General features: G+C 46.3%; 2 protein-coding genes across 2 annotated transcripts in view; one reads left to right on the forward strand and one right to left on the reverse strand.

The window, feature by feature from the left end:
* The window catches only part of LOC124046328 (estrogen-related receptor gamma), a 307,265-nt gene that overhangs the window by 158,719 nt on the left and 135,040 nt on the right, over positions 1–13,506 (reverse strand). The gene's annotated exons all lie outside the window — the stretch shown is intronic.
* On the forward strand, positions 3,170–4,183 carry LOC124046918 (repetitive proline-rich cell wall protein-like). Its single transcript, XM_046367684.1, has 2 exons — positions 3,170–3,173; positions 3,303–4,183. The coding sequence occupies exons 1-2, from the start codon at positions 3,170–3,172 to the stop codon at positions 4,181–4,183; spliced, it is 885 nt and encodes a 294-aa protein (XP_046223640.1).

Here is a 13,506-nt window from a genome sequence, read left to right on the forward strand (position 1 = left end):
CTGCTCAGGGATTTCTCCATGAGGCCCATGGTGACATTAAAACAGCTGCCGAGTTGAATGGCTGTGATAGGAGGAAACAGAGGATGGATCAACAACATTGTAGTTACTCCACAATACTAACCTAAATGACAAGAAGGAAGCTTGTACAGAATACAAATATTCCAAAACATACATCCTATTCGCAACAAGCAATTCACTTTTTGGCCTGAATAGAAAGTGTTATGTTTGGGGCAAATCCAACACATTACTAAGTATCACACAAGCAAAGTAGTGGCCGAATCATGTTATGGGTGTGCTTGTAATTGTTAAAGATTGGAGAGTTTTTCAGGATAAAAAAAAAGTTTGAGGAATTTTGAAAAAATCAAATTGGGCAATTGTTGCACAATCCAGGTGTGGAAAGCTCTTAGAGACTTACCCAGAAAGATTCAAAGCTGTAATCACTGCCAAAGTTGCATCTACAAAGTATTGACTCAAGGGTGCTTGAGTCAATTAGATATTTCATTGAATTTTCAATACATTTGCAAAAAAAAACATGTTTTAAATTTGTCATTAAGAGGAGTTGTGTGTAGATGGGTGAAATTGCTTTATTTTGAATTCAGTCTGTAACACAATAAAATGTATGAATACTTTCTGAAGGCACTGCTATAATGGATTAGTTTGCTCTTTACAACGGAAAGCAAATGGAAATGCACAACTGTATTATTGTATAAGCAGAAAAATATGCTCTTCTCAGAAAATAGAGTGATTTCTGAAAGTATTCAGACCCCCTGACTTTTTCCACATTTTGTTACATTAAAGAATTATTCTAAAATGGATCAAATATTATTTTTTTCCTAAACATAAAAAACTGCAATACCTTATTTACATAAGTACTCAAACCCTTTGCTATGAGCCTCGAAATTGAGCTCAGGTGCATCCTGTTTCCATTGATCATCATTTAGATGTTTTTACAACTTGATTGGTGGTAAATTCAATTAACTGGACATGATTTGGAAAGGCACACAAACCTGTCTATAGAACATCCCACATGTCACAACCTAATCCAAGCAATGAGGTTGAAGGAATTCTCCATAGAGCTCTGAGACTGGATTGTGTAGAGGCACAGATCTGGGGAAGGCTACCAAAACATTTCTGCAACATTGAAGGTTCCCAAGAACACAATGGCCTCCATCATTCTTAAATGGTAGAAGTTTGAATCCAACAAGACTCTTCCTGGAGCTGGTAGCTGGCCAAACTGAGCAATCTGGGGAGAAGGGCCATGGTCAGGGAGGTCACCAAGAACCCGATGGTCACTCTGACAGAGCTCTAGAGTTCCTTTGTGGAGATGGGAGAACCTTCCAGAAGAACAACCATTTCTGCAGCACTCCACCAATCAGGCCTTTATGGTAGAGTGGCCAGAAATAAGCATACCCCCAAAAGCACCTAAAGGACTCTAAGACCATGAGAAACAAGATTCTTTGGTATGATGAAACAAAGATTGAACTCTTTGACCTGGATGCCAAGTGTCACGTCTGGAGGAAACCTAGCACCTTCCCTACGGTGAAGTATGGTGGTGGCAGCATCATGCTGTGGGGATGTTTTTCAGTGGCAGGGACTGGGACAGTAGTCAGGATCGAGGGAAAGATGAATGTAGCAAAGTATAGAGAGATCCTTGATGAAAACCTTCTCCACAGGACCTCAGGCTGGGGCTAAGGTCCACCTTCCAACAGGACAATGACCCTAAGCACACAGCCACGACAACGCAGTAGTAGCTTCGGGACAAGCCCAACCAGAGCCCGGACTTGAACCCAATCGAACATCTCTTGAGAGACCTGAAAATAGCTTTGCAGCAGCGCTCCCCATCCATCCAGGCAGAGCTTGAGAGGATCTGCGGAGTGGTATGGGAGAAACTCCCCAAATACAGGTGTGTGGACGCACACACCACCACCCATACACACACCACACACACCACCACCCATACACACACCATACACACCACCACCCATACACACACCACACACACCACCACCCATACACACACCACACACACCACCACCCATACACACACCACACACACCACCACCCATGCACACCACACACACCACCACCCATACACACACCACACACACCACCACCCATACACACACCACACACACCACCACCCATACACACACCACACACACCACCACCCATACACACACCACACACACCACCACCCATACACACACCACACACACCACCACCCATACACACACCACACACACCACCACCCATACACATCACACACACCACCACCCATACACACACCACACACACCACCACCCATACACACACCACACACACCACCACCCATACACACCACACACACCACCACCCATACACACACCACACACACCACCACCCATACACACACCACACACACCACCACCCATACACACACCACACACACCACCACCCATACACACACCACACACACCACCACCCATACACACCACACACACACCACCACCCATACACACACCACACACACCACCACCCATACACACACCACACACACCACCACCCATACACACACCACACACACCACCACCCATACACACACCACACACACCACCACCCAAGCTTGTAGCATCAAATCCAAGAAGACTTGAGGCAGTAATCGCTGCCAATGGTGTTTCAACAAAGTACCGTGTACACGCGCACACACACGCGCACACGCACACACACACACAAACACACACACACAAACACAGGCACACACACAAACACACGCACACACACACACACAAACACACACACACACACAAACACACACACACAGAGGGATTTATTGACTGCTGCTGATATGTGATACGCTTTAGGGCATTAAGGTACCTTTTAGTCAGGTATTTGTAGATGGAATGGAACCGTTCTGAGTCTTATCTCTCCCTGTAATTAGGACTTCACCGGACTGATATCAGTTATACTGCTCTCTTTCTCTCGCTGTGGTTGTATTCGGCGCGTCTGACAAATAAATAAATTGTATTTGATTAAGGTAAAATCTACTCATGAAGTCTGATTCATTTGTAATTGACAAACGGCATTTAAGTACAGAGTAAATATACCTATAACATTATTATGACTTCTTTGGACCTAACATGATCATCATCTAGTATTCCAAGATACACGGTAGAATGGTTGTACAGTACTAATGGGTATACGAATACTTTGTTCCACCCCCCCACACGTAATGCATTTTTACCAAACCTGCTGATAAGCCTGTGCAAATATGTTTTTAACACAGAAACGTCAAAATCTCAAGGAAGCTTTGTTCTAACATGAAGTCACCTCCTACCCTTTCGCCTCCCAACCTGTCGCCTCCCACCCTGCCACCTCCCACCCTGCCACCTCCCACCCTGTCATCTCCCAACCTGTCGCCTCCCACCCTGCCACCTCCCTCCCTGTCACCTCCCACCCTGCCACCTCCCACCCTGTCATCTCCCACCCTGCCACCTCCCACCCTGCCACCTCCCACCCTGCCACCTCCCAACCTGTCATCTCCCAACCTGTCACCTCCCTCCCTGTCACCTCCCACCCTGTCACCTCCCACCCTGTCACCTCCCAACCTGTCGCCTCCCACCCTGCCACCTCCCACCCTGTCACCACCCACCCTGCCACCTCCCACCCTGCCACCTCCCTCCCTGTCACCTCCCACCCTGCCACCTCCCATCCTGTCACCTCCCACCCTGCCACCTCCCACCCTGCCAGCTCCCACCCTGTCATCTCCCAACCTGTCACCTCCCACCCTGCCACCCTGCCACCTCCCACCCTGTCACCTCCCACCCTGTCACCTCCCAACCTGTCGCCTCCCACCCTGCCACCTCCCACCCTGTCACCTCCCACCCTGCCACCTCCCACCCTGCCACCTCCCACTCTGTCATCTCCCAACCTGCCACCTCCCATCCTGTCACCTCCCACCCTGCCATCTCCCAACCTGCCACCTCCCATCCTGTCACCTCCCACCCTGCCACCTCCACCCTGTCACCTCCCTCCCTGTCACCTCCCACCCTGTCACCTCCCACCCTGCCACCTCCCATCCTGTCACCTCCCACCCTGCCACCTCCACCCTGTCACCTCCCACCCTGCCACTTCCACCCTGTCACCTCCCTCCCTTTCACCTCCCACCCTGTCAACTCCCAACCTGTCACCGTTATCAGACCCTTGAGGAAATGGTTGAGAGCTGATTATGTTTCTGTTGAAAGGGAGCACTTCTAGAAAGCAATATACTTGTTTTAGAGCATGACAATAATTTGCACAGTGATTAGATGATTACACTCAATGAACAGTTAATAACTGAATGTACGTACACCAACGTGAGGTGAACCAGACATGTCAAATCAATTCAATTCTTTTCAAATCAAAGACATGTGAATTTGTCAGAAGCGTCGAATACGACAGGTGTAGGTTGACCTTACAGGGAAATGCTTCCTTATACGCCCTTAACCAACAAATGTACAGTATATCTACCGTAGTCTACTCTATGGGCACTTCAAGCAAGGCTTAGCAGAGAGGTGACAAATCCTAAAAGCTAAAGTGAATCTCCTCCTGTCTCTCTTGGTGTCATATTGTATCCACAGGCAGGCATTTCTCCACACACCTTTCCTTTCCCACGCCTCCTAAGGACCTGGTGCCAACTTTCCATCTGTCTACGTCCTCCCCTGATTGGGTCGGGTCGACGACGAGGGCCCCTGGCCCATCTGGTGTGAGTGTTTATGTGTGTGTGTGTGTGTGTGTGTGTGTGTGTGTGTGTGTGTGTGTGTGTGTGTGTGTGTGTGTGTGTGTGTGTGTGTGTGTGTGTGTGTGTGTGTGTGTGTGTGTGTGTGTGTGTGTGTGTGTGTGTGTGGATGTATGGGTGGTGGTGTGTGCGTCCACCTGATGAGCTCCAGAGAGAGAGGGGGATGTGAGAGGACAGCAAGGCCCAGGCCGGAGCAGCAGCTGCTGGGTAAATCTGCTGGGTTTAGGGGGGCTTTCTGGAGCCTGTCACCGCCATCAGTAACCTTTGGTGGAGGGCTCAAACACACACACACACACGATAATATGTGTGTGAATCTGTAAGTGGGACACTGGGGCATGTGATCGAAGTCTACGGAACGTCCTTCTGACAACACGTGGAGGTCAGAGGGATTCTCACTGCCCTGCACGGATAGGTGTGTGTGTCTGTGTGTGTGTCTGTATGTGTGTGTGTGAGGCCATGTTCTGTTATAATCTCCACCCGGCACAGCCAGAAGAGGACTCGCCACCCCACATAGCCTGGTTCCTCTCTAGGTTTCTTCCTAGGTTTTGGCCTTTCTAGGGAGTTTTTCCTAGCCACTGTGCTTCTACACCTGCATTGCTTGCTGTTTGGGGTTTTAGGCTGGGTTTCTGTACAGCACTTTGAGATATCAGCTGATGTACGAAGGGCTATATAAATACATTTGATTTGATTTGATTTGAGGCCTGAAAAATCAGGGTGGTTGGCCGATCATAACTGTTCCCAAGCTCTAGCTGAAGGAAAACTAGCCTGGTGCTGAAGTGTGTGTGTGTTATCTCTCTGAATTACCACATACCCAATGGTCAATGGACTGTGTGTGTTTATACATACCAATGACAACTGGCTAGGACACACACACACACACACACACACACACACACACACACACACACACACACACACACACACACACACACACACACACACACACACACACACACACACACACACACACACACACACACACACACACACACACACACACACACACACACACACACACACACAGCGAGTGCTAGCCCTGAGGCCTTGTTGACCTCCTATCTCCCTGTCCATACCGTGTGACCTCATCAAAAGAGGACAGGACAGAAGTAGAGCGTTGGGCGGGACGGTGAGCTGCGCCTGCTGACCTCATCAAAAGTGGACGGCCAGGGCAGCGGGGCAGGCTGGAGGAGTGGACGTGACCCCATCACAAGTGGACAGGCGTGGTGCAGGCGTGGGTCAGCGCTGCCTTCCACTGATCATCTCCCTATAGAATGATATGCTTCTCTAATCTATTTGATTTTATTCTATTCTATTCCGGGACTCTATTTCTGGCTGGCGTTAAGGTGGCGCTAGTCTCAAACACGTCAGTTTGCAATTTCGTCACGTAGAAACTGGTGCACGGGCATTTCTCAGCCGTAACGCCTTGTTCTGCAATTTACCTGTCTTATACCAGCTCGCTTGCGCTCAGATGGGAGGGGAGGAAATATTTGAGGTGTCCTTAATAACATGTGTTCATTTCAGGCGGTGCAGATGGAGATATTTAAGGCCAAACAAAAGCTGTTCTTAGCGGTAAAGCAGTTGATTATGACATGAATTTGGGCACTGCCCGTACACACATGGATCATGTGGTTTTGGTGCCTGTGTACTTTGTATTTTGAAACATAAAAAACAAACGTTTTTCCCATTTTGTTAAATTTGATTTTAAAAAACAAGCATTCATCCTCTCAATTAATACATTTTTTTTTGTCTGCCCAATGCGGTCGCAAAAAATGTCAAGGCTGTCGATAAAGGGTTTGGCTCCTGAAACCGCTTGGAAATACATCTTAATCACCAACGCTTTATTCAAATATCAAGTTTGAGAGGAGTAAAACAGTGAGCTGACAGTCCATTTTTTAAAATCTATTCATTGTAGGCAGGCCCACATCATTTCAGCCGTGCAGGATGCCCATCATGCTGATCGTGAAACGAGAGACGAGAACCTCGGTGAACCTCGTATTTAAAAGTGATCTGTAACCTGTAAAAATGGCTCGTTTTCTGTTTCACATGTTCAAAACCCAAGCTCTCCCTTAGTCCAACTACAACGAAGGCTGTTTCACATGTTCAAAACCCAAGCTCTCCCTTAGTCCTACTACAACGAAGGCTGGTTCACATGTTCAAAACCCAAGCTCTCCCTTAGTCCTACCACAACGAAGGCTGGTTCACATGTTCAAAACCCAAGCTCTCCCTTAGTCCTACCACAACGAAGGCTGGTTCACATGTTCAAAACCCAAGCTCTCCCTTAGTCCTACTACAACGAAGGCTGGTTCACATGTTCAAAACCCAAGCTCTCCCTTAGTCCTACCACAACGAAGGCTGGTTCACATGTTCAAAACCCAAGCTCTCCCTTAGTCCTACCACAACGAAGGCTGGTTCACATGTTCAAAACCCAAGCTCTCCCTTAGGTCTACTACAACGAAGGCTGGTTCACATGTTCAAAACCCAAGCTCTCCCTTAGTCCTACCACAACGAAGGCTGGTTCACATGTTCAAAACCCAAGCTCTCCCTTAGTCCTACCACAACGAAGGCTGTTTCACATGTTCAAAACCCAAGCTCTCCCTTAGTCCTACCACAACGAAGGCTGGTTCACATGTTCAAAACCCAAGCTCTCCCTTAGTCCTACCACAACGAAGGCTGGTTCACATGTTCAAAACCCAAGCTCTCCCTTAGTCCTACCACAACGAAGGCTGATTCACATGTTCAAAACCCAAGCTCTCCCTTAGTCCTACCACAACGAAGGCTGGTTCACATGTTCAAAACCCAAGCTCTCCCTTAGTCCTACCACAACGAAGGCTGGTTCACATGTTCAAAACCCAAGCTCTCCCTTAGTCCTACCACAACGAAGGCTGGTTCAACAGCAATGACTTTATGATATCATTACATTTTTACGTGTATTTATACTTGTATTTATACTTGTATTTATTCTTGCCTGTTTTTCATCAAATGTTATTACAACCAAACATATTATAATGGTTCACCTTCCTGGTATTATGGTGACAACGTCCGTGGGGCGCTTGCAATGCAACTTCTGGAAACGTGTGAATGCGATCTGATCTGTAAAGAAGGTTCTGAATATGTTCCTCAAATACAGGCCTATTTGGGAGCAGTATAACAGTGAGTAGTGGACATTCTCCCTTTTTACTGTCCAGCTACAGTGAAACGTTTGGATGTGCTTAAAACCCTCCATAGTCAGTGATGTTATGATGCTACATGCCCACGGGAGAAATGAAGGTGCCTGTAACTGTGCCACAGCCTTGTTTCAAATTCTTTAAAAAAAATGTTTAGGCCTTATCAATTATTTATTTAATCTTGCTTACTGACAATATTTGTCCATGCTCAGCCATAATGCAATTTACAGTAGGAGCCCCCATATCAGTGTAAATGCTATTGCAGCCATGCAATTACTGAGAACAATGTGGACTGCAAATGGGTTCAACGTTAATATATTTAGCTAAGATAGGTCTACATTTTGCTACTTCGTTTCTGTAAGTCATTCAACAAACGAAAACGGACTAACATTGGACTTGGAGTTGATTCCAAGGCAATACACAAAAGAGCGTAAATACACAACTTGAAGCACCCACATATTTAGCTGTGGAGCACGTTCTGATTGGCCAGTGAGGGGCCAAGCCTCGACACACCCACAACTTGTTTATTCATCAAACTCAGCCCTTTCGCCCCAATGCCCCCCTGAACCTATAGCACTACCGCCTGCGCTTAGACTGACCATTGTGTTCGGTTTGTTCAAATAGAGCCAGTCTGTTCTATTCAGAATTGACACTGAACTCATCACAAAGTTAAAAACAGAAGATGTCAAAGATTGAATTACAATGAATTCTGTCATCACGGTGTGTGTGTGTGTGTGTGTGTGTGTGTGTGTGTGTGTGTGTGTGTGTGTGTGTGTGTGTGTGTGTGTGTGTGTGTGTGTGTGTGTGTGTGTGTGTGTGTGTGTGTGTGTGTGTGTGTGTGTGTGTGTGTGTGTGTGTGTGTGTGTGTGTGTGTGTGTGTGTGTGTGTGTGTGTGTGTGTGAGTGTGTGCTCTGAACATGGCAAACCATTGGGCCGTGGAAAGACACCATCACTTCTATGGGATTTTCTAACCTGACACACACACACACTAACACACACAACCGGACACGTAGACAACACACCCACAGCCAGGGGCCTTAGAGCTCCCAGTGGTTGATGCCTCAGACAAATAGACCGAGACAGAGAAAGAGAGAGAGAGAGAGAGAGAGAGAGAGAGAGAGAGAGAGAGAGAGAGAGAGAGAGAGAGAGAGAGAGAGAGAGAGAGAGAGAGAGAGAGAGAGAGAGAGAGAGAGAGAGAGAGAGAGAGATACAAAGAGAGAGAGAGAGAGATACACAGAGAGAAAGATACAGAGAGCAACGCAAGAGATTGAGACCTTGGACCTTCACCAGTCCACCTCTAACCTGACTTTATCACCTGTGTGCAGCTGGAAGAGGGCTCCTGAGGTAACGCACAGGGAACAAGAGCCTCTGTACTGTGTTCATGACTCATAATGGATGTACAGTATATTTTTGTTGACAGCATAGTGTAGCTACACAAGGCAACTCAACTCTACTGTTCCAGCATGTAAAGAAAATACCATATGGGGGAAATAAACGTGTGTGTTTGTGTGTTTTATTATTTACTCTAATTATTCTCTCCTGGGAGGATCAAAAGGCCTTCTAAAAAGCCTTACATTCAAACATGTGTGAAAATATACCAATGGAAGGAACAAAAGTAATTCCCCAAAATCAAACATGTGTTACAATATGTTTGGTAATATCGCCACTGGCAATGTTAATGGCTCAGGTGTAAACTCTTGATAATTATCCAAAATAATTAATTGACTTACCATGACAATCTGGTCAGTCAAACGCAGAGTTCTTCAGAGAGAGATGGAACTAGTTTAAGTTCTCCACGACAATGTGTTTGAGGCTTTAGCTAGGTGGGCAAACACAGTCCAATGTAAAGCAGGTGACACGAGTTCAATATCTGGCCAGGTATACTCAGACACATACCACATCCCATCCCATCATCTCATTTGAAAAGAATACCATTTCCTTGCCCCTCATACACACCTACCCCTCTGCTCCTCTCTCTCTCTCTCAGGTTTGATAGCAAATGTTCCCTCCCATAAATGAGAAAAGAGAAGTAATTATGTTGTCTGTGTCTCTGCTGGGGTGCTGGGTTTGTAAAGGAGTCCAATAGGTGAGTGGATACGCTGCCTGTAATTATGTTGGTTTGAAACAGAACATGAGTGGCCTATCCCAGAGGGATTAGGCCCCAGCTCTTCTCTCTGTTAATGCAACACAAATGTATGCCAGGGAAAGAAAACACACGCACACACGCACGCACGCCCCAACACCCAATTTATTCACCTGCCGCACAAGCCAAGTGAATAATTCCACTAATAATAAAGATTGGAGGAAGCAGGGAGGGAGGGGGGGAGGGAGGGAGGGAGGGAGGGGGGGAGGGAGGGAGCCTACAGTAATAAGAGAGGTTCTCAAGGACAACAGAAAAGGAAGTTTATGTAGTTACATGTAGTTACATCAAATTAATGGGTTTGGCTGCTGCGTGGTGTGTTTGTGTGTTTGATTTGCCAGGCGTGTGTGCGTCTGTGCCTGCATGTCTCCCTGTGTGTGTGTCTGTGCCTGCATGACTCCCTGTGTGTGTGTCTGTGCCTGCATGACTCCCTGTGTGTGTGTCTGTGCCTGCATGACTCCCTGTGTGTGTGTCTGTGCCTGCATGACTCCCTGAGTGTGTGTCTGTGCCTGCATGACTCCCTGTGTCTGTGTCTGTGCCTGCATGACTCCCTGTGTGTGTGTGTGTGTGTGTGTGTGTGTGTGTGTGTGTGTGTGTGTGTGTGTGTGTGTGTGTGTGTGTGTGTGTGTGTGTGTGTGTGTGTGTGTGTGTGTGTGTGTGTGTGTGTGTGTGTGTGTGTGTGTGTGTGTGTGTGTGTGTGTGTGTGTGTGTGTGTGTGTGTGTGTGTGTGTGTGTGTGTGTGTGCCTGCATGACTCCCTGTGTGCGTGTATGTGTGTAACAGTACTCTTCTTGCGTTGTGTACAATCAGTCATCGACACCGAACTCCAATATGTAGCACCAGTCATGTAGATTTATTCTACCAAAATAATACAATTACAATATACAATATAATATCTTTAACAATGTACCTGAAAAGAACGACACAAAATTGCACGTCATGCAATGCACGTCTCACCATCCAACTCTGCACTCACGCACTGTACAAAATATATGAACCCCCCCCACCAGACACAGTAAGTTGCTAGCTAGTAGTGGCGGGAATTCTCTACAACAAAATGCACAACAAATATTCTCCAAAAACCGCTGCATCTTATGTGTGATGTTCGAATAACATTTACAAACAATTTGATATAAATTGTACATTTAAATCATCACTTGAGAGTATAAAAATCACTTTTGATGTACAGTGCTTTGCAACCAACAACTTACCGCTGGTTTGGTGCTTGTTCACTGGGACGATTCTAACTGGAACATCCCCCATCGTAAATAAGCTACGCAAAACAGCCAATAAGATGCCATGTTGAGTAGGTGAAGGCAAGACAAACACAAACCAAAAACCCATTGGCTTAACAACAAAGTGCCAAGGGGAATCACCAATATAACCCTGTTACATGTGCCTGCATGACTCCCTGTGTGTGTGTCTGTGCCTGCATGACGCCCTGTGTGTGTTTGTGCCTGCATGACTCCCTATGTGTGTGTCTGTGCCTGCATGACTCCCTGTGTGTGGGTATATTAGTTCTTATTTTCCTACCACTGTCTTTGTTGGTGGGTCTTCGTTCCTTTACCAATACACTGTCTCCCCCTGTATCCCCCTGTATCCCCGTTGCTCCAGAGAACAAGGGGAGCATGGTGACTCTTGTATCCAGGGAGGGAGAGGGGCAGGCAGGCAGAGAGAGGAGGCCAAGGGGCCTGGATCACTAAGGCCATGTCAGATACAAACCAGAGAACAACAAGCTGTTATTTACCTCTTCAGACTATAGCAGCTTTGTAACCAGGGCAGTCATTTCCTTCCAGCCCTGACAGGCTTAAATATGACCCATATCCAAGTTATATAAAGCAAAATATCCCTAAGAACGGGACAGATTGTGATTTTATCGCAGTAGTAATCTGATATACTGTATATCCCACCACGTCATTGCTTTTCAGTATATGAACCTGTAACTACAAACAGCAGTATAGATTAACACATGGAGAGTTGGTGAGAGCAGAGTGGAGAGGCCTAGACCTGCAGATACATCAACAATAAACAGATTCCTCCACCACTGATGCGTGTGAGGAATCACTGAAAGGACAATGTGTGTGTGTATCTGTGTTCACCCCTGTGCCCATGTTGAGTCTGTTTAATGGTGTGTGTGGGAATAGTCACTTAAACTGGTCGCTTCCTCTGTCTGGGGGGTCTCTGGCAGTTAGGGTGGGGGGTGGGTGTATCTCAGCATTGGGATGTCACTGTAACAGCACACACACACACTGCCCACCCTCACCCCAATACAGAAAGATAGACTTGACAATAACACAGCAACACGATCCATCTGTTGGACTGCTAGGAATTTATAGTTGGCCCAATGATTGCTTTGCAGGACTTGATGGCTGTAAATTGCACGCCATTTGGTAAATGTGGGTAGTTAGAAGTATACAAGTAATTATTTCAGCTTGTACTGATTGAGACATAATTCCAACACGGCCCCTGAAAATGACAGCATTCGAAACAACTCCGTTATAATTTCCCGGGAATACTAATTACAATCGGGGGATGGGGGAGTTTTTATGTGCTCCATCCAATGGGGCAAAATAATTAAACTGCCAGGGAAATAAATATGCATAAACAGGCCATAATTTCAGGGCACGCAGCACCTTGTCATCCGCTAACTTTTCTTGTGGTGAAAAACAAAAGCCCCTACGGAGGGCAAGACACACTCACACACGCCACTTTAGTTGGCACTTGAAGGGTAAAAATACAAATAGAAATTGAAACATTTTTTTTCAATTGTGCATTCAGAGCCTTGAATGCAGATGGACCACAACTGCTCACTACACTACCTTACTATGCAACTAAGACGTGTGTGGACCTCAGTAAGGATGATCCTCACTCTCTTTTGGCCCAAACTTTAGCTGAAACTCTACTGCACAAACCAACACTCAATAGGTCTCATTTATCAATTTATGCACAAAATGAACAATACATCTCAGCTAGGCTTTGTGTACGCCTTATATTCACAATGGCAAATATACATATTTCTACGTAAATGTTGATAAATGAGTTCCACTGGGACATAGAAATTGTCCTTTTTGGAAGACGGCTTTATCCAAAGTGACTTAAAGTTAACATACACAACATGACCAAAAGTATGTGGATATTAATCATTGGTATTAATATGGAGTTGGTCACCCTTTACTGCTAGAACATCCTCCACTCGTCTGGGAAGGCTTTCCACTACATGTTGGAGCATTGCTGTGGGGAATAGATGTTGGAGCATTGCTGTGGGGAATAGATGTTGGAGCATTGCTGTGAGGAATAGATGTTGGAGCATTGCTGTGAGGAATAGATGTTGGAGCATTGCTGTAGGGAATAGATGTTGGAGCATTGCTGTAGGGAATAGATGTTGGAGCATTGCTGTGGGGAATAGATGTTGGAGCATTGCTGTGAGGAATAGATGTTGGAGCATTGCTG

This window comes from Oncorhynchus gorbuscha, linkage group LG10, assembly GCF_021184085.1.
Source record: "Oncorhynchus gorbuscha isolate QuinsamMale2020 ecotype Even-year linkage group LG10, OgorEven_v1.0, whole genome shotgun sequence".
NCBI classification, from domain to species: domain Eukaryota; kingdom Metazoa; phylum Chordata; class Actinopteri; order Salmoniformes; family Salmonidae; genus Oncorhynchus; species Oncorhynchus gorbuscha.